General features: G+C 36.7%; 1 protein-coding gene across 1 annotated transcript; it reads left to right on the plus strand.

Moving 5' to 3' along the window:
• The first annotated feature begins 6,924 nt into the window (after window positions 1–6,924).
• On the plus strand, window positions 6,925–23,230 carry LOC103040190 (vasoactive intestinal polypeptide receptor). Its single transcript, XM_007261042.4, has 13 exons — window positions 6,925–7,485; window positions 9,567–9,666; window positions 11,684–11,779; window positions 12,334–12,443; window positions 15,332–15,441; window positions 15,575–15,707; window positions 16,525–16,678; window positions 17,584–17,644; window positions 20,039–20,108; window positions 20,767–20,858; window positions 21,000–21,138; window positions 21,423–21,464; window positions 22,889–23,230. Exons 1-13 carry the CDS (start codon window positions 7,426–7,428, stop codon window positions 23,036–23,038), a joined length of 1,317 nt encoding a protein of 438 aa, XP_007261104.3. The 5' UTR covers window positions 6,925–7,425; the 3' UTR covers window positions 23,039–23,230.
• Window positions 23,231–23,268: the final 38 nt, after the last annotated feature.

A 23,268-nucleotide genomic window follows, 5' to 3' on the forward strand; every position in this document is an offset into this window, starting at 1 on the left:
ACTTAAAAATGTACTTTGTGTTGTTAGTCGGCCACATTTAGGTTCTATGAAATGTGTTTTGCTGAAAATCACATGAAGGAGAACAATTTTTAGTTTAGTTTTTAACAGTGTAAGGATGGGCGGAGCTATAGTATCTCATACAGTACATCATACTGCAACCAGACAGAGAAGAGACTAAGCCTTTGCTGGATTTACTATTGTGAGAGGTGTTGTGGCAATTTCAACTGTTTTTCTTTTCAACAGTTATTGGTTAAGACTTGTCTAAGGTAACCATGTTTAACTAAGTCAGAAATGTGGGCAAATATAATTTTGGGAGAGTAAATAATTACTTTTATGTAACAGTTTTGGGCTTTTAGAATTGGTCCATTTTACTCTGCTTTACTTACGTGGAATCACTTCCATATTCCATCTCTAATTATTCAACTATGTTTTAAAATAAATACAGTTTTACATTCTATTCCACCTTTGATATAAACTCTTATAATGCTAGTATACTTAGTCTAGATAGCTTTGACTAACACATTTACCATCTAAACACCAATGATGTTTATGGTGAAGCCACAATTTCTGACACTTGACATAAATGAAAGACAAAACCCAGCTGGCGATTGAAACATGTACAGAGTTTTGCTGCCTTGTGAATATAATATTGAAGCAGTTACATCACCAGTATGTGATATTGGCCAGTACATTGCACTGTGTATCCAGTGACGTGTTCAGAAACAAAAACTGTGTACCAAAATGTAATTGGTAACTTATTTGTTTGGACTGTTATTAAACAATGCTAGTGAGAAACGGACAGTCAGTGGAGTAGAATGAGGAAATAAGAAAACACACTTTGTGCTACCTTCTTTCTCATCGCTCCATTACAGGGTGTGTAGGTTGGTTCAGGGCTTTACCTGTCACACACCCGATAAGGTGAATTGATTGATACTTCTTTAGTAGATTAGTACATATGTGATTAATTTGTCCAATGGTTATGTAAAAGATAATCAACAATCAACATTCGTCCTACTGTAATATTAATACCTTTATGTAGTACATCTTGTTGTCAGTCAAATCTTTTTAGAACGTGTCTTTAGCAAATGCAAGGGTTTTGTGTTGAACCATGAACAGTGAAAAATATTTGCATGGTTGAAAATTTCATTAGTTAAACTTTCTTCTCAAGGAACACCTGTTGTATATGGTACTTTGAAGAAAATGTTTCTAAATAATGCTTAAAGGATTGTGGAGAATGAATTGTCATTAAGGTTACAGTTCAGGTTTAGCCTACATTATATAGAGAAAAATGTCTACAGGATAAAGAATGATGTTCTACAGCAAGACTGCAATTTTAACAACCAAGAGAACTGGAAATCAAGTAGAAGCTTTTAACCCGAACACTAAACACAATGCTGGATCCATCTATGCAAACAAAAGGAAAGATTAAAATGACAGTTAAAACATGAGCTGAGACACAATAATGTACACATAGAAAGTATGATATTCAGAAATTGAGTGCTAGAAAGAGGTCAGACAGGCAAATATTTATAACAAAAACAACTAAGACAACACTTGAGAAATGGCAATCCGGGCAAGTACGAGTGTTTTGTTAACGCAGAGATGGGCTAGAAACAAAAGCCTGCAGACCATGTAAGGCACATGATTCTTCTGTTGCCTTAACAAGGCCTGCATGTGGGCTTTGCATGTCCTAATTTTACCCAAAGGTTTAGTGTACTCAGAAACACAAATAGCAGGAAGCAAAAGCTCCTGAAAATCCCTATCTCTTTCATCTGGTATTACTCAAGCTTCCTACAGTCTGAGACAGTGTAAACATAGTACTCATTCGCAGAGAGCATCATAAGCCATAGCCTGCATCATCCCATCCCCTACAATCTGGAGAAGTGTAAATACGGTGCTCATATACAGACAACCTGGCCACCACGTCTTATCAGTTGTGAAACACCAATTTGCCTCACCTACAGTTGTTTTGGTGAAAATCTGCCAAGCATGGCTAACTGCACAGGCCTTGTGCGCAATTACTGTATACTATGCACTTTTATCTCCTACCAACAATGCGCTCATCTCAGGTCATGCCACACTTATGTTGTGTTTGTAAAGTCAAAATTGGCACGTCAACCCACTTCTCATTAAGCTCCGTGGGCTACTGGTTGCTGCTTGCAGAAGAACCTGTAAGACTTTAAGAACCTCCTGAAGACAGAGCTCTTCAAAGAGCACCTACTCTCCTAACACCTCTAACAAACTACCTACTTCTACTCTTCCTTGGTCTTCTTTAGACCCTTTAAAAAATGTTTTCCCCCTGAACGTCTGTGTCCTCTATTGCTAATGTATATCATTTACTTGTAAGTCGCTTTGGATAAAAGCATCTGCTAAATGCTATCTAATGTGCAATGTAATGTAATATTTTAGTGCTCTGACAAAAACATATATAGAAAAATGTTATGTATTAAAAGGTCCCTTGGAGACCTAAGTGTGTTTGTAAATGTGGTTCAAAGGCATCACTTCAAAGAACCCATTTTAGCATATTTATTTTTACGATTATACCTCAGTGACAAGATAATCTCTTCAATGTTATGTTTTAAGAACACTGCACTTTCCACAGATGTCATCAGCACTTTGTGCTGGGTGACTGTGGCATGGTAAGAGGGCTCTGCTAGACAAGCCAGGGAATGATCATAGTGGATAACACGACTCACTGCTCACACACTCAGCTCCCTGTCTAGGTAGGAATGCCACTATAGTACCAATAAAAGTGCAGAGACTAGACCTCTAAATCATCTGTAATAGAAACAGAATTCAGAACAGAACCCTTAGTTGTCAGAATTAATTCATTAATGCATTAATCAACTGGCTATATGTCATAGGACAGGAACTAGTATCTAATCTTATCTGATTTCTAGATCTAGATGTCCCCAGTCACAATCATTACCATCCACTGTTCTGTCCACTGTGGGTGGTAATACCTTCTAGGATGTATTGCTATTATATAAATGACACTGTGGCTCGAGGAATGTTATGCCCTATACAATCTCCTATACATTTGGCACCCACTGTCAGGCCTTTGATATTTCATGTTACCTAGCTGTGAGTATTCTGGCCACTGTTCAGGCTCACTCACAAGATAACATCTCACAAACTATACAGATGTGGGCACTCCCAAGCCATTACCTGAGCCATTCCACTTCATTGACATACTACGAACCTATGATGTTTGGCATATTGTTACTCTAGAGATTTGCAAACCCCCAATCTTACATATGGTACAGGTATACAGGTTAGGTGTGGAATCTAGATGATTTATTTGCCTGCTTTTACTATGTTTATATTATTATTATTTTTTTATACTGTAATGATTTACAACAATTGCATTGTATTTTAGTAATGTAAATAAGAAAGGTCTTATAAAGAAAAAATATACAAAAACACTAAATATCATAAAGTAGTTATTAGAAATAGTTCAAAAATAGTTTCCAACATTCTATTTTGGTCCAAAAGAAACAGCTCAGAAAAAAATGAAGGTTCCTACACATTTGGACACTCATCCTAGGTCTGTTTTTCATTTCTTCCTCTCAAAGAAATATTCAACAACTACTTCATCATATGCTTTCAGAAATAACTTTGGCCTTTCAACAGATTACAGGTGAAATGCCTCGTAGTTAAAAAAAGAAACATTCCTGGAGGAATCATGTGGGACCATGATAGTGTTCTTTGTGTATTCCGGCCTAAAGTGAAGTACTTTAACTTATATAACCATAGTGATAGAACGGTGGGAAGTGAAACAGTGAGATGGCGTGCATGTTGTTGTCACCACCATTTGTATGACTGTTTGTATTATTTGAGTTGTTGCAGATCCTACTAACGTAGAAACGGAGAAACACTCTGCCATTGTGTGTACTATAGCTGAGGACAGATGAAGTGTGAGTGAATTCCGTTTAGCCAAACCAACTGTATGAGCCTGTGTGTTGTGCATAAGAGTCTGTGTGTATGCTGTAAATCACTGTAGAGGATGATAGTATTGTTCTTCCTCCTGTAGACAGCACACATAACTCATTCCACTCTCTGGAACACGGTCCCAAACACGAAAGACAGACCCTGTGCTACAAGGGCCCCTTTAATGCTGTGCTAAATGAAGACTGTGTTGAGGCACATTTTAAAGTGTGTAAGTCCTGGGCTTTCCTTAGAGCTTAACAGGTCTAGATGATTGTATCTGCTGCTGCTGCTGCTCTGTAGAAGGATGCATTGCATTAACTAAATCTATTGTCTGTGAAAAGGAGAGAGGACCAATGTGCTAAGACTATTAGAAAGATTTCATTAATACTGGTAGGGTCTTTCTTTGCTTAATTCTTTGTGGAATTCCACAAGTGTTTCCTGTGCTTTCATATTGCATTGCAATGAGGTGATCTATCGAAACGGCTCAAATCTGGTGATTGAGAAGGGTCTTAAAGAATACTGAGCTCTTTGTCAGTTTCAGACGACAATTGATTGGTGACATGGTGCATCTTAATGCTGAAACTTTAAAAGATGTGTAAATAGTAGCAATGTAGAATTGCACATGGTCAGCAAAAAGACCAAAATTAATACTGCGGTGCCTTTCCCTTTACCAGTTGTCAAATTTGCTATTGGATTTCGCACAGTAAATACCAGAGACAGACTCTCACACTCATTCCCAAACCAAGGGTCTTCACTATGATTACAGTTCAGCCTAAAATACCAGAAGCAAATCAGATTTTTCCACTGGATACCCAATTTGTTCAGTATATGTAATGATTCAACAGGAAAACAGCAGTTCACATGTTTTTATTATGAAACATTTTACATTCAGCAAATGCAACATCTATCCATCTGTGTCAGTATCCTATAGAAAAAGCTGCAGTCTTCTCTGGACCAAAAAAAAGAGATGTTAAAAAAATGTAACTAACTGTTGTTTGCACACTTAAGAAGTAGTCAGTCACACTTTGATAAAAAAATGGGCTAAAGTTTGAATCTCCAAAACTGTTTTCTTGGCCAAGAAATCTGTAAATCTCTGTCGTGTTTATGCTGCTGTATCTGTACCTGAGTGACCTGTTTTTGGCTGTGGCTTGTTTAGGTTTCTTGACTTTACCTTGTTATTTTCTGGTCTATTATCTGTTTTCTGTTACACACTGGTTTGGTTTGACCAGTGCGAGCACATGAAAGGTGAGTTCAGCTGAAACAGTGCTGCATGTTTTTAGTGTCCACAGTCCATCAGTCAGACCTGCTGACAAACAGACCGGCTACAACTGCATTAGAGAGAGAGAGAGGTAACCATTACCATGGCAGATTAATGACCTTTCCCTGGTGACCAGAAGCTTCTGTGCAGTGAGAAAAAAACACGCCGCTCTCTCTGTCGCACAGACAGAGCCTTGTTTGGTGAGAATAACTGTTATCAGTTCAATAAAATAACAACTCATTGATCACAGAAAGACATGTAGAACTCTGGGGAGAGTTTACACAAGCTGCAGTGGTCATTTTGGGTCCACCCCTATATATATCCATACAGACAGACAGACAGATCGATAGACAGACAGACAAACCACTCATCATACAGTGCAGCAATGGCAAAGGTTACTTTGTGTACTGTACATACTGTATATCGTCACAAATGATCAAGGATTGCGTCAATCGGGTTGTATATAGACAGATCTATATATCATCACTTGCTATCTCTTTCATCTACCACACAAGAGGCCATCAGTCTTTATGTTGGTTGTTAGAGAGAAGCTCTTTGTTCGCAGCTGAAGACATTAAAACTGTTTATCTGTAAGCTGCTTATCCTGGTGTTTACATAGAGAGGGAGAGAGAGTTTAATCATTTTCTGTGGAAAATACATTTAATGGTTTGTGTTCATGTTCAGCTTCATGTTAATAAAAGTGTCTAACTTGGTACGAGAATAGTTCTTCCATCAGTAGAGTTATTTAGAACAGTTTAGGACCCAGTTTACCAAATGTATCATAGAGTGTATCTCATCTTAAAGCAACATAATATAGCATTTTATCATAAATAACAGCTTCATCTTCCTCTGAACTGTTAAAGATAGAATACTCTCTCTATTGTTGCTTTTCTTCGGCTTAGCATGCAGCTAACTGCACTATGTGACTTTGATGACGTGGGCAGGTCAATGGTTCTAAGAAATGCAGAGTTTTGAAATCGCAAGTAATTTCATGATGTTTCATGACATTACGAATTTGGAAGGCCAACTACCCCAAGTCATTAGGACTCCCCTATCACTAGTAATGCTCTTAATACTAGGAGGCTGAGGGCTAGCACATGTGCACATTTGAAGTCAGCCATCACTTATTTTTCAATGGCAGCATCCCTTTTTTTTGTCAAATTGTTAGACAAAGACAAAGACAAATCCAGGCCTTTAGTCTGCCTTTGTTTTTTAAATTGTAGTTTGGTAATTACTATAAAAAAGCAAGACAAGTATACATTTAGGCTTTGTAATTTATGCACTAGTTAAGAAAAGTGTAAAAAAAAAAAAAGAATTCAGTTCAGAATGATGCATTCTGTCACTCTAAAAACTTTTAATTTCGGTGCATCTCTAGATCTCTATGAAAACCCATTCCCGCCACCTAAAAAAATATATATTTTTAAGATACTAAGTCATTGTCTTGAAATGTATGTCAAAGTTGTATGTCAAAATATTGAGATAGCAGTTTACTTCATAATAATAAAAATATGTCCTGGATTATTTTAAAAAATTAAGTGGCGGGAATGGGCTTCCATAAGATCTCAGAGCAGGAGCAAGTCCCCTGAGAATAATTCAGAGCTGAACTTATCATTCTTCAGGCTTGTGGACCCAGGCTGGAGGATCTTACATAAGCTGTAAAGGATGTTTGGGGAAATGTGGAACCATATTGTTCATCATCATCTCTGTGACCCACTGCAACTTTCTCCAAAGGACGATAGGGAAGGAGGGAGTGAGGGAGGAGGGGTGAGAGTGGTGTGCTGAGAACGGTAAAGTAATGGAAAGCCATTTAGCTTCTACTTCCTCACGTATAGTTACCTCCTTCAGTATGACTCAACTCTCGGATTAATCATCAGAGAATGCTGAGCTGGATGTAGAGTTCTGAGGGGAAAGCTCTTTAACTTTCCTCAGGGCTGGAGTCACGCAGCTTTACGGCGTATTTGAGTTGTTGTGGGAGAAGGAGTAGATCTGAAGTTTAGTGTGATAATGATAATGATGATGAGGCTGCTGGTTTCCTCGTGCTGCTGTCCTGTGCTGCTGAGATCTCCTCGCTGCTGGTTGAGTGTTTTGGAGCGTGTAGTGGAGAAGTGTGAAAAGCTGCTGGTCAGAGATGTTCAGCGCTGCTGTTAAAAGGAGAGCAGGTAGTTGACTTGTGTGAATCAGCGGCTCCAGGCAGCGGCAGCAGGGCGAGCGGGCGCGCGGCCGGACGGGCAGTCTGCATGAGGCTCCGGGGACTGAGCAGAGCCGCGGTGGCGGTTTTCATCACTTTCTGTTCACACGTGAGTTCAGACAGTCGCTGAGAATGGGATAATGGAATGACAGGCATTAACAGTAGCAGATCCTAATATAGTAGTGTTGTATCTCACTAAAAACTGTTTTATAGTCTGAAGACGAGATAGTTAATCAACTCAATTAACCGTAGAACGTGGACCGCCTTTTTCTACTGTGTAATAAAAGGGATTCACTCACACAGCTCTGGAAAAAAATAAGAGACCACTTAAGTTTCTGAATCAGTTTCTCTGAGTTTGTATGTTTAAGTAAAATAAACATTGTTATTTTATTTAACAAATTACAGACAAATAAAAATGTTGTCATTTAGAGCATTTATTTGCAGAAAATGAGAAATGGTCAAATTAACAAAAAGCAGAGCTTCCAGACCTTAAATAATGCAACAAAAAAAAAGTTCATATTCATAAAGTTTTAGAGTTCAGAAATTAATGTTTGGTGGAATAACAATGGTTTTTAATCACAGTTTTCATGCATGTTCTTGGCATGTTCTCCTCCACCAGTCTTACACACTGCTTTGGAAAAACTTTATGCCATTCCTTGTGCAAAAATTCAAGCAGTTCAGCTTGGTTTGATGGCTGTGATCATCCTCCTCTTGATTATATTCCAGAGATTCTCAATTGGGTGAAATAAAAAAAACTCATTATTTTTAAGAGGTCTCTTATTCTCTTATTTTTTTCCAAAGCTGTATATATTTGACACAAGTGTTGGCCTCCTGTTCACAGCCTTTGCCCAACTGACCAGTTAATTAAATGTGGTTTTTGATTTTGTGTGTACTGGTTGAAAAGCATATTTTTATATATGCTGCTCAACCTTTAAAAAAAAACAATACGACTAACCATGATCATGCTGTAGGCTATGTGTTTATACACATACATATTTGTTATGTTGATTTGTGTTGATATAACACTGGCCGTGTATATAATAACTGTGGAATTTTTTAATGGAAAAGACATTAGTGCAGCAACAATCTATCTCTGCTGTTAAAGCTATTTAATAAATTTCAATACTTTACTGCAAATTAGTTATTCTTAGCTTAATAAATCTTTCTCAATGTACTCTCTCTGTTGACAGCTTGTTAAACCCTATATCTAGACACAAGAAAGCTCAGCTAATTCTATTTGGTATGTTTCTAAACTACCCATTCTTTCTTGAGAGAGTTGTTTGGATCTTTCAGTGCAGCTCTTGAAACAGAACTTCTGTTTATGTCTACTTTCCATTTGGAAAGAAATCCTGAGCTGTTAAAACAAGAATTCATTTTTCGTAGTACATTTTTTTCACATTTAAAAACATACTAACTATAGTCTATACAAAATATTTAGTTTCCATTCGAAACAAAGATATAACATCTACACTGCCTTGCCTTCCTGTTTGTTTATATTTGATACAAGTATAAATGTGTTGTAATATGTTTTATTTATGTTGAACTAATTACATGTGAATCAAGTAAATTTAATGCAGCACTTTTCTAGTGTTTTATTTTCTTATTGTATCTTCTCTTCGTCTTTACATCTTATTTATGTTCTCTTCTCATTGTCTCTTCTGTTTAGTTCCATCCTCTTTAAATCTCATCTTTTCTTTTGTCTTTTCTTCTTTTCTCATATTATCGTATATCTTATCTTCTCACATCTTCTGTTCTTTTTCATTGTGTTACTTTTCTTTTTTTCTCTTTAGTCTATTCTTCTGTGTTGATATTTCTTCTCATCTGTTCTCTGTTGTCCTATCTTTTTCTTTTCTCTAGTCAGCTCTTTTTTCTCTCCTCATATGTTGAGACAGAACTTCTGTTTACTTTACCATGAGGATGATGGTAATGATGATAAACAAACTTGACAAAAATCCTGCTTCATTGACTAAATTATTTGGTTACATTTCTTTGGGTTAAAATTATTTGTTCGGACAGTAACATTATCTGCATGCTATTTTTTTTAAACGTGTCCTTATGTGAGTTACTGCACAGTGTACAGAATACTATAAGATTACTAAATTCTGCTCAATTAAAAATGTGCAGAAATCAAGGTAACCAAGCTAATAGCTGACTAACAGAGATCTCTGTGCGTGTTTACGTGCACTGCAGGTAAGAGCCATCACTTCAGAGTGTGAACAAGAGATCCAGTGGCTCAAAGAGGAGGAGAGCTGCCACAACATCATTAATCAAGATAATCTCAGCTTCACAGGCAAGATGTTCTCTCTCACACATGCCCACCTGATCTCCCTTTCTTCTGTTATTATCTCCTCTTATATCTTCTCACATATTTTTGCATCTTCTAATTTATTTTCTTTTGTTATGTGGTTGTAATGTAGTGTCCTAATACTGCATTTTCTATTTTCTTGTATAACTTCTTGTCTCTTCTTTTTCATTGTCTTGTTGTTTCTCTTCTCTACCTTCCCTTCACTTTTCATCTATTCTCTCTTTATCTCCTCTCCTTTCTTAATTCCTCTTTTATTTACAATTTTCTTTATTTCTCGTCACTTTAAAACTCTCATTTTTTTCTTCTCCTCACTTCTGTCCTCTTCCAAGCTCCTATTTTTTATACATTTTCTTGTTCCTCTTTTTTCCTCTCTTCTCTTCATGTCTCTTCTGTTATGTTTTGTTTTTCTTCTCTTCTGTCCACTTTCTCTTCACTAACCTATTTTCTGTTGTTTTTCTTCCACTTCTGTTCCCTTCAAATCTCATTGTCTCTTCTTTTCTTTTCCTATTTTTTTATCTTCTCTTTTTATTTTTCTGTTCTATTATTGTTCTTGCATCTTCCCTGTTTTTTATTATTTTTCCATGTCCCATCTGTTCTTTTCTTCTCTTGTCTCATATTCTTTATTCTTCTCTCTTTTCACCTGTTCTCATCTTTTTTCCTTTTCTTTTTTCTTCTCATATCTTCTCTGCTTGTCTTGTCTTATCTTTTTCATTCTTTTTTCTCATTTATTTTCTTTTTTTCGTTGAAACACATAAAAAAGCACATAACATATAGAAGGGAAGGAGGAAGAGAAACATGGGGTTCAGATAGAGGACAAATAGCCTGTGGTCATACATATTAGTGTCCACTCCAGCACACCTAATGCATTTTTGAACACGTTTGTACTCTGAGTGCTTATGATTGTGAGCGTGTTTGTGTGTGTGTGTGTGTGGGTGTTTGTGTTTGAACACATGAACGTACCCCAGTGGGCAATCTTGATGATTAGCGTTTATCTTGGTTCCTTTGGAAGCTGTAATATGATATGATGGGGAAGTATGATAAATAGCCTCTATGACCTAGTACTGTGTAGCATAAATCACACTGTTATCAGATTACACATGTAATCCCCCTCCACCTCAGTCAGTTCCCACACGACAACATCGCAGTCATTATTTTTTAACCTTAACCAGTGAGAGGCACGCTCCACCAGTGAATGGTACTGTCAGTACCAGGTAAAGCCCAGCTGAACAGCCGTAAGTCAAATATGAATCCTGACTTGGACATTCCTGACATTGATTCACAGCACAGAGCTTTTCCAGTCTGCTTTACTGTCCTGTGACACTTCATTATGCAATTCTACAACTCTGAGACCCTGAGAGCCTGTGTGAAACACACTTTCAATAACAGTAACAAAGCAACTATGCTTGCCTGCCATTCGTCAGAAGACACAAACATACAGAAAGAGAGAGAGAGAGCAAGAGAGAGAGACTCTGTAGTGTTTAAGAGGAAAGCATTCATCAGGCTCCTGTGTCTTCTGACTGATATTGAGCATGCATGTGTACGCACAGCTCCTGATTTCTCCTTACTGATTGTATCACAGAGACCAAGCTTACTCAATTACAGCCACTAAGCGAGAGGAGCCCATTTAGTTCACATTATCCATTATCACATTATTGTCCATGATCTGCCCAGTCAGGGCTAAGCACCAGCGGGGGTGGAACAGTCATTTCTAAATGTTGGTTCTGTGTTCACAGTTCTATGATATTTTTAGCTCTAATGGAGATGTTATATTTCCTGTAAACAACAGACACATAAACATCACCCGTATTTCTCATGATTCATCGGCGAACTCGGAGGGTAATGAACCTTTTAATGTAGGAAAAAGCATAAAAGCTAAAGTTCATACGGAAGCAGTTTCATCAACTTCATGTGTGCATCTCTCTCTGTGTATGTGTGTTTGTTATTTCTGATAAGAAATTATGATATCAAACAACATTGTTTACCTCAGGTTTTTCACCTGCAGGTTGCATGCCATTATGGGACCATCTGAACTGTTGGCCCCATGCCCAAGTGGGAGAGACTGCCTACAAGCCATGCCCCGAATTCCTCAGGGTCAAAGGTGAGCACTGCTCTGAACTATCTAAGAACATGTAAGATTGAAGCTAAACAGATCCTGGTCGTAGTTTACAGCTGGATTTGCTTGATGAGAAATTTGTGTAGAGACAGAGTGTATGCAGTACACTGTATATAACTGTTTTAAACAACAAAAATCGTTGGGATGGGATAGGAACTAGTATCTAGGAAGCTAAAGAACCTTACACTACCCTGACCTATTTCAGTGTCCACTGTGAGTGGTAAAGTTATCTGAGATTTATTTTTTGTATACGTGACACTGTGGACTGAGAAATGTTCACACAACTTTTCCCATCCATCTGACATCCACTGAAAGTTCTCACTTGAAATCCAATGATTCACATTGCCTTGCCATGAGCACACTGGCCATTGTTTAATCTCGTTCACAATATAATACATCAAAACTTATATAGGGCTGGGTGCATCCAATCCTTCCCCCTAACTCTACGTGAGCAATTTACATACTTCTCTCCCATGACATTTGGCATGTGAGAGTATGTTCACTTGTCTTTATTTTCTTTTTCATTAATTTATCTGCAGGGGATGTGGGGAGAAACTGTACAGAGGCTGGCTGGTCAGAGCCTTTCCCACCATACGATATGGCCTGTGGATACACACTGAACGACACACTTCACAGTCCAACAGACAATGTATGATCCATTCAGCTCTATTTAAATCAGACACTCTAGAAACATTTATATACACACAGCATGTTTAAATATTTGTTGATATGTGTTCAGGAAGTTCAGGAAGGAATGCCGGTATTCTGTATTCTGTTTAAAATGTGTCCTGTCAGCTGCATTTCTTACATTATGGAAAAACATTTTTTAAACAAAAAAAAACAGAGAAGAAGAAGAGTGCAGCCTAATATAAACTCACCAAAAACAGCAGAAATGCTTAGAATTCCTGTGTTGCTAGTGCACATGCACTCACTGTCCATGAACTCCAGAATGAAGTTCACCTTTCCACCAACTCTCAACCAGCATGTCTGTGAGACATGTTTAAGTACACAGTCCTACAGTCATTTAATTTTTAAATATACAAAAAAAGTGTCTACCATATTTTTATACACAAGCGCACCAGATTATAAGGCACATTTTAAATGAAAATAGTAAGAAAAAAGGGTCTCCATGTTTTCCTTTTAATTCAGCAGGTCAGGTGAGTAAAGCGCTTCCGTTTACAGTAAGCTTAGATTTCCAGTATTTTAACACGGTTAACAGCAGAGCTAGCCGCGGTTAGCACTGCTTAGCACTAATAGATGCCACCCGACAGAGCTACAGTGAGGAGCCCTGAGTGTTCCAGTAAGCTAGGAAGCTATCGGCTAGTGGTTTGTCCCGTGTAGCTTGTTTTAACAAGGTAAACAGGCAGGCTACAGTCCGATATACTCATCTCTGAACGGCAAAAGGGCTAGCACTGTAGTTAGCGGCTAATGCTAATACTGCTCCAGCCTCTGTGCTGAAGAAAATTCACTGAAACTCCTTAATAACGCTGTACTTCAGCGGAGTGGCTTCACTGCTGCTTACAACCTGACTGGTAAAATTCATACATAAGGTGCACTGTCGATTTTTGGGAATATTAAAGGATTTTACGTGTGCCTTGTAGTTCGAAGAATATTATGAAAACACACTTTCTTCCATATTTTGTGTCATTGTGTCATGAAGTCAGTCAAACCCTATAGTACTCAAAGTTTTAATTTCTACACAATATATTTTTCTATGTACTCCTAATATTAAGATATCATTAAATACATATATAAATAAACACACACAGAACTATATCTCATGTACATAGCTTCACCCAGCTGTACATCTCCTCATTGAACATTTCTTCCAGAGTGATTTTAGCCAGTTTTCCCTTGTGAAGGCTTTTCTGTAGATGTTGGAAAATTGCTCCACTTATCCACAAGAGCATTAGTGAGGTCAGGTACTGATGGATTATTAGATTTGGATAGCAAACACCACTCTAGCTCATCTCAACTTATTCGATTCTACATCACTCAGGAGATTACAGTTCCACTGGTTTACAGCCCAGTAATGTTTTTTTTACTCCTCTAGCTAACACTTTGTATTGGGTGTGGTGGTCTCAGCCTCGTGTGTAACTGTCCCAGAATATTCTATTCTACTGTCAGTCTGTGTGTAAGTAGTTGAATGCCAATATAAGAAATGAATGCACCTTTAAGTACCAGAATAATTAGAAAGGGTGTGCGGTAGTGCTGGGAGGTTAACTGAATTAATTAGTTAATCTAATTCATACCTGTCAAGTTTTGGATTTAAAAATAAGGGAAATATATATATATATATATATATATATATATATATATATATATATATATATATATTTTTTTTTTTTTTTTTAATGGATTTAAATTGAACAAATGGGTTCACAAATCCTGCAAAATGACCGTTGTTGACCTAAAAATAGTATCATTAGCTTTAACAAGAAGGACATGGAACAGACATAATCCATAAATAAATATTAGTCCTAAGGGGCCTACACAAATAATAGTCTTTTATTAATACTTCAGTCCAGTCCACATTTTTTCTCTCTCCAGCTCAACCATCTCTTCTACCCCTTCTAAATAATAAATTACACCAAATTACACTAACAAGCCCTAAAACTAGCCCTGAACTATTAAAAAAATAATTTCACAACATTCACAACACATATATAAAAATTAATCCTCAAAACCAGCAAGCGGATTGGCTGTTTCTCCTGAAAGGCGGGACTTTCTTCTTGAACCGGCACCACGATTGGTTAAGAAACACACAGCGGTCAGTCGCCTCAATAATAACATTTTTTAATTTTTAGTATAATAAGGGAAATTTACGGGAAAATACTAATACGGGAGGACGGCAGGAAAGAGAAGTAAAATACGGTAGTTTCCCAGGCAAAACGGGAGAGTTGACAGGTATGCTAATTACTGTTTTAATGAGATTTTCAACATCAGGTAATCGAGAATGTACATATTTACATATAGAAGCCAATAGAGGGAATCTCATTGTTTTTTTTATTTTGATTATATTTCCTTAAGTGAAATATGAGGAGATTTTCTTTCTTTTTACTATTCTGAAAAAATAGCCAACTTTTTTTTTTATATTGGTTACATACAAGTTTTATTGTGCTTGTTTTTTACTCCCTCAAAAATAAATGTTAAAAAAAATAGTTTACATATATTTTATAGTTGCAAATGATTGTACTGTTACTGTTTTGGCACAGCTACAGATATAAAAAACTGCCTTTTTTCAGTTAACATGCGAGAACTAAAAAATGTTTTATATAATGAAAGAAAATTGAGATTTTATTTGTTTACAATATCACCCAGACCTAGTGTCTGGTTACTTTTGAACATGTGCATGTAGCATATCAGATTTGTTCTTTAAGTGTAATAACAAAGCAGCTGTTTTCATACTAAAACTAAATCAAATAAATACATACAGTACTTATAAAAAAATGATAAACCCTCATAAACAGGTTAAAAAAAACAGTTAAATGGGGTAACTCCAAATAACTGTGTGCACATTGTTCTGTGTTTGTGTAGGTGCTGATCTCACATGAATACTTCATGTGGGTAAGGATCATGTACTCAGTGGGATACAGCGTCTCACTAATCTCTCTCACCATCGCTCTCACATTGCTGTGTATGTTCAGGTGTGTATGTACAAGTGTGGGTGTTTGTGTGTTCCTTACAAACCTAAACCCTCTAGGCTCTGTTCAGTAGAGACACTGGTGCTGAATTGTTATTTAACTGTGTTACATTTGATTATGTGTCCTCCCCTCTCAGAAAGCTCCACTGCACACGCAACTTTATCCACATGCAGCTCTTTCTCTCCTTCATCCTGCGGGCTATTTTCATCTTCATCAGAGATGCAGTGCTGCACAACTCTCAGGACTATTACCACTGCGACTCTCATCCAGTATGTACACACAGTGAATAATTTTTACTATTTTACAACTTTGAAAATTATAAATTTATGTTTACAGTTTACATTTTTGCTGCCCAAACATTTGTTTGCCACTGTATTCTTCTCTTGATGACAAGCATAGACCATCTGAAGAAATATAATAGATATACAGCTCTGGCCAAAAATAAGAGACCACTTGAAAATTATGATTTTCTTTAATTTTTCCAAATCTAGAGAAAGATAGATAGTCACAAGCAATTAAACCAAGCTGAACTGCTTAAACTTTTGCACCAGGAGTGGCATAAAGTTATCCAAAAGCAGTGTGTAAGACTGTTGGAGGAGAACATGCCAAGATGTATGAAAACTGTGATTAAAAACAAGGGTTATTCCACCATAAGTTATAAGTTACTTTATTTCAGTAATTCAGTTCAAACTATGAATCTCATGTGTAGATGACTTTGGACTTGATATAACACAGTGGACCAACACAAGCAGATGACATGGCTCTACAAACCATTGGTCTTATATTATATTCTAATTTTCTGAGACACAGACTTTTGGGTTTTCACTGGCTGTAAGCCATAATAATTAACAATAAAATAAATAAATGCTTAAAATAGATCACTCTTTGTGTAATATATCTATGTACCACATTAATTTCACATTTTGAACTGAATTCCTAAAATAAAGTACATTTTCAATGATATTGTATTTTTTGAGTTGCACTAGTATTTAAATATACAATATATGTAAAACTATTATAAATGTCCTAAATATAAACATGTTTCATAAAATGCTTACTGTTATGTGCCTCTGTGTGTGTTACCAGCCCGGCTGCAAAGTGGCGCTTATGATCTCTAACTACTGCATCCTGGCCAACTACAGCTGGCTGCTAGTGGAAGGTCATTACCTTCACAGCTTGATCCACTTGTCCCTGCACTCCCAGAAAAAACGCCTGCACTGGTACATCAGCTTCGGCTGGGGTAAGGTTTCTGTTAACTTATCTCTCTATATGGCTCTATCACATAAAAAATCCAAACATTCCCAAATATTGTGAACCCCCAATACTTCACAAAGCAGATTTTGTATTTATTTATAGCCAAATGACTTAGGGCAACCTTGGTTCCCCTGCATTTAGTAGGTAGGAATTTATGCTTTGAACCACCACTTAAGGGCACACTTTACACATGCATTTCTGGACAAGCTGAGAGATCATCACTGAAAAAAGGAAGCATGAAGACCAACATGGTTGAGTAATATTACAGGATTATACACAAATATAGTCTGCCTGCTTCACAAAAGTTACATAGTGCAGACTAAAGACTCTATTCTTTTGGCTACAATTAAGATAGGTAAAATGCTACATAATGTTACTTTAAGCCTAAAGTCTAGCCAGCCCACATCCTTTAAAGAACGAACTTCCATATAATTCAATGCACATTTAGCTTTTATATGCAGAAATTCTAAAAAAACCCTTACAATGTGGCATGTATAACAGCTGTGGCACATTTACCTGTTATGTTAAATTCAGTCAAATTATGCTCTGAAACATGGAGAAAAATGTGCATGTTTGTGGATTTTTTTTTTACTGTTAAAAATTTCTTTAAACAAGGGTGTCAAAACACTTGCATGGGATCATGCTTATCTCGGTTTTGATCATTTGTTCACACTCACAAGCACATTTATCTTCCACACAATAACACATACATGCCAATGTCAACTTATTCACATTTGAACATTTACAAACACACTGTCTCATACGTATGTCAATATTGATTACAATAACATTTACCTGAACTTTACCTCAACCCCAAATGGGTTCAAAAGTTGGTGTGATGAACTAAGGTGATTTTAAAGCTAATCTCTGGCTCTGCCTCTGTCTACCTAGGCACACCTCTGCTCATCATCACTGTCTGGAGTGTGGCCAAATACCTGCAGGAGAATGAGGGGTGAGTTCATAGATACAGTACATCAGTACATGTCCATATTTACTAACTTCTAATTGGTAATATCAGTAGGCAATTGTTCTACTACACTTAAAGTTTTTTTTTTCAGTAATCAAGTTCAAAATGTGAAACTCATATATTATATAGATGTATTACACACAGAGTGATCTATTTATGTATTTTATTGTTGATGATTATGGCTTACAGCCAATGCAAACCCAAAATTCAATATCTCAGAACATTTTATATTATATATAGAATATTATATAAGGTCTACTGGTACTTTTGGCACCTGGTAGAAGCTGCTCTGACAGTGGACCAACACGAGCAGATGACATGGTTCTCCAAACTATCATTGACCATCAGTAAATGTTGCATTTCATTTGGAAATCAAGGGACCCGAGCCTGGAGAAAGAGTGGAGAGACACACAGTCCAAGCTGCTTGAGGGCTAGTGTGAAGTTTCCACATTCAGTGATGGTTTGGAGAGACATGTCATCTGCTGGTGTTGATCCACTGTGTTGTATCAATCCCAAAGTCAGTGCAGTGTTTTACCGGAAAATGGTACAGCACTTCATTTTTCCCTCTGCTGACAACTTTTATGAAGATGCAGATTTCATTTTCCAGCAGGATTTGCCACACTGCCAAAAGTACCAATTGATCTTATATAATATACTCATTTTCTGAGACATTGAATTTTGGGTTTTCATTGGCTGTAGGCCATAATCATCAACAATAAAAGAAACAAATGCTTACAATTGATCACTCTGTGTGTAATACATTTATATAGTATAGGAGTACTAAAATAAAGTAACTATTCAAAGATATTCAATTTTTTTAGATGCACCTGTAAAGGATACATAGAAAAGCATTGCCAATAAATTGGGCCACTCTAGAGCAGCTACATATAAGCCTAACACCCCATGCCCTATACATTTGACAACACTAATCAAATCCTTGCACCAGCATTCCAGTAGTTTCAGAACATGATCGATGCAAAGATGTTTACAGGCTTTTGGACATACATTATATCATTATACCTTTTAATGACTATAACGTCAATTGCAGCAACACGCAGTGCATGTCTATAGTGACTATCATGGCGCCTTCTGAGCATGACGCATTCTGATTTGTGTGTTAGCTGTTCTCATTTGTGCCACACCTAAACGCATTAGCTTATTTACTATAGAGCCATAGTCATATTGATTCAATACTACATGTTAGTTGATAGCTATATACGCAAACCATACAGTAAGTCACAATCTGAGTATAAAGTTTAAAGATAATTTAACCCTATAACATTCTTAAAAAATATAAAGCACATTTTAGTGAATATATCCTATATATCAGCAGAGAGGTATGTTATGCTGAAGAAATCAATATAGTCACATATGCATCATAAATCACTCCACACAAGTAGATCTTATTTTATGAACTATACAGTTTTAGAGGTTCTAATGGATGGGAAAATGTAACCTACACTTATTTTTTGTAATGCCCTTTTTGTGTTCTGATTGTACCATAAGAGTCATCTTAAACAATTAATTAATGGTAATATTAGAAAAAAAATATTTTTATCATTGTTCCACACCCCAAAAAAGTACAAAGAAATATTTCATAGTTTTTTACTGGTGAGGGAATTAAAGTGTTAAGGACATTATGAGTGTTCTATATAACTGAGATCTATCCCATTTTAATAAATTGTCTGCCGCAGCTCTGTTGTAAGGTAACCAATAGGAATTAATGCCATTGTTGTCCCTATCAGTGAATATGAATATGATTGCTGTCAAATGATAACAGAATGATATTTTATTCTCTCATCGTTATCTGATATTACAGGCAACAGGTTGTAAACCAATAACATAGCTGTGAATGCAGTTAACCCAAATGTCCTTCACTTCCTCTAATACAGGCTTCTCGAAATGAGTCCCACCATTCATAGCCAGCCAGTGATAAAACTTTATTTATCCCTCTACAGAGTTACCCCAACCCCTTCACCTAATAAAAGAAACCCACATTTTTTATACTTTACATTTAACTGTCCTTTCTTTTACAGTTTAAAGTATTACATGAAAGTAGTAAAGTGGTACATATTGTTTAAACTGTTTAGTCTTTAGATTAGCATAAATATTATACTCCCCCCCCCAAAAACAAGCAAGTGTGAGTGTCTTTGATAAAATCTATGGCTTGAATAAGGGTTTATCTTGCCTATAATGGCGAGAAAAAGAAAAAAAAATCTAACCCTGTGTGAAAAAAGTGTTTTCACTCTTGGCGGCAACAGCTGCAATTATGCTTTACCAATAACTGGCAATGAGTCGTTCACATCTCTGTGGAGGAATGTTGGCACACTTTTTTTGCAGAATTGTTTCAACTCAAGTTCTGAGTATATTTGTGTGCAGGTGCTGGGAGACAAGAGGTAGAGGCTGGATCTGGTGGATTATGAGAGTTCCTGTTATTATATTTATAAATGTGAGTATCATATAGATGCTTTTGCCAGAGTCAGTGAATGTATTGATGTGTAGTACTGAGCAAAATTAAGCACCCAAGCACATAAGTAAATGGCTATATATATCAGCAATAAGAGATAACAAGACAATAAGATATCATATTAGAAAAAATGCACATACACTTAAATATAGTAAAAATGATTAAAATGTATAATTTTCAGGATTGTAGCTAAGATCTTGTGAGCAGGTATAGAGAGCAAATCCTGATTCCAGATTTCTCCAGGGGATGAATGATCACTATATAATGCTACACTCCCATGATAAGAGATCTGGGTATGTTTTAATGCACAAGAAACTCATCATTTCTCATATATATATATATATTTCTTCAACTATATTTACTTAAACTGCTGGGGGCTCAGCTTCATGTGCCACCTTGAAGCCGCTCTGAACATCTTCCCAAACTACTTCTGAGTTTGCATTTCACTTTCTTGTGCCACAATGTGGCATGGTCTTAACTTACAATAGTAAGTTACAATAGTACAACATCTGTGTTCTCTATATTTGGAAAGACTACTACGGAAAGTATCAATATTAGAGACTGCCACACACAAACACAAAACCACAGTATTACTTGCATTAATCATTTTATAATAATCAATTTTCTGTTTGTCATCCAGGTTAACATGTTGTTTTTTATAAGAATTATTCTGACTCTTGTGAGCAAGATGAGAGCTCCAGACATGATTGGGAACGAGTTTAAACAGCACAGGTAGGTCATCTCATGACAGCTGACACTTACCACACACACATAGATAATAGACTGATTGGTAATTCTGCAAGTATTACCACACAAAGAAAGGGGTATGAGGGGTCATGATGGTGATGCTGGTCATCTGCTGTGTGTCTATAGGAAGCTGGCTAAGTCCACGCTGCTGCTGGTGTCGCTGTTTGGTGTGCAGTATGCACTCTTTGCTTTTTTCCCTGACGAAGTCAGCATCCTCACCTTCCAGATCTGGACCGCCATCGAGCTGGCTATGGCCTCCACACAGGTAATAAACTTGGAATCAGACATACTTTATTAAAACCAACACATACTCAGTCATTCTCACAAAAACACGCACACTAATAATATTTACATGAGGTAAAAAATTATAAAGTTATGGACTTTAAACTAATTCAACCTTTTGTTATCGTGCTATTCCTTTCTGGTCTTTTTGCCTTGTGCTTAGCAAGCTGCAGGTGATAAAAAACAGGTCTCGTTTAAAAGCCTGGTTACAGTCCAGGCATTCAGAAGTGTCAGTTTGAGTGTCTGTGTGTCTGTTCTTCTGTGCAGGGCTTCATCGTAGCGCTCCTATACTGCTTTCTAAATGGAGAGGTAAGCCTTCACCTCTGTCTCTCTCTTGTTTACTGGCTGATCTTAGAGCAAGAGTGCAGCTCTATGGTTGATTTTCTTTTCTTAACAAATATGAAATGAATGCTGAGTCTAACTCTAAAATGCCTTCGACTTTGAGTTCTAAAAGAGTATGTAAATATAAGATCTCAAAGAGATCAATGTATTCAGACATGTTTGGATAAATCACATAATCAAGTTTCATTCTCAAATCATTTGGAAGTACAGTAGTCAATACAGTGGATTTCTGTATTAATTACTAAATGTGGTCTGCTGAACTTTAAGTTACATGTATTAAAACAAACATAGTCTAACTAATGAATAGCACACAAACTGCACACAGAATGATTGTACATTTTAAATGCCCAGAGTGCAGTCCAGAAAAAGTATGTGAACCTCTGTGTTAATGAAATCCAATATATAATTGGCAAAAAAAAGTTTTAATAATTTGATCAGATTGAAAGTGTGGGCTTTGTCTATTAAAAAAGCTACAGAAATTTGCTCTTCTGATCAGAAAAAATTAGTGTTAACCATGACTCAATGCAAAGAACATTAAGAAGACATAAGAGGACAAGCTGAAGACCCCACATTACAATGCACCCCAATTCCAATCTCCCTCTGCAAACTGCAAAAACACTTGTACATGTGTTTACTATTAGAAAAACACTGAATAATAATGGTGGCCACAAAAGGACACCATACAAAAAAAAAACTGCTTAACTAGAAAAAAATGTGTGGTCTTTGTCAAGTTTGCACAAGACCACCTGGACATTCCACAATGCTTTAGGAAGCCACATGACCACAGCAAAACAGTGTAGAGAAAATGTTTTTTGAGCTGGTTTGCAGGGTCACAGGGACTGGATGCTTTGCAGTAATAGAGCAAACAGTTCATTTAAAGATTCAGCAAAATATTTTACAGGAGAATGTAAAGGCAGCAGTCCGTGACCTCATGCTGTGGAGACATTGGGTCATGCAACAAGACAATGACCTGAAATGCACATGTAAATCATGGGTTAAAAGATGTACTGTATGTTTTGGAATGGCCAGGGCAGAGTAACTCCTCAAAAGTGTTGTGCACACAAAGCATTCCAGGTATGTTGATGAACAGAAACACATTTGCAGGAAGGAATGGTCCAAAATTCCTCCTCAACATTGTTGAAATTATTATTTGCTTATTCACAGCTAGAGGAAATGTGGTAAAGAGGACTGCTTTTACCCAGAGACCACACACTTTTTCTAGCCTGCTATAAATAGTACAGCTGGTTGTGTGTTATTGATTTACAACTTAGAAAAGGATCAAACCACATTAGTAATTTATACTAAAATCCATTTTCTTCCGTATGGTTGGTTAGATTTTTCATGTATTTTTTTACCACCACCAGTAATTTCTGACATCTGACCTTTGGCAGGTTCAACATGAAATTTCAAGGCGGTGGCGAAGGTGGCGGCAGAAACAACGTTTCCATGGTGATCCCAGAGTGCACCACGGTTCGCTGAGCCACAGTGGGCTGCCACTCACACAAATCTCACTCTTAGCCAGAGCTAACAACATAAGCTAACACAGACACATGCACACAGTGTGTTTCATGTCTACAGCTTCTTTCTTCCTTGCTTGTTTCTATGATCTTTTCCATGCTCTGCTTATAGAGTTAATTTGCAAAAACAAATAAAGGTATGTTTTATAAAAGAATAGCACTTATATGTTTTTGCAAATAAATTCTTATTGTTTTTTGCTGCTTTTTATTTCAACAATCAAATCAGTGTAACATTGTTTATTGCCATAGAAAAG

Source organism: Astyanax mexicanus, chromosome 11, assembly GCF_023375975.1.
Source record: "Astyanax mexicanus isolate ESR-SI-001 chromosome 11, AstMex3_surface, whole genome shotgun sequence".
NCBI lineage: Eukaryota > Metazoa > Chordata > Actinopteri > Characiformes > Acestrorhamphidae > Astyanax > Astyanax mexicanus.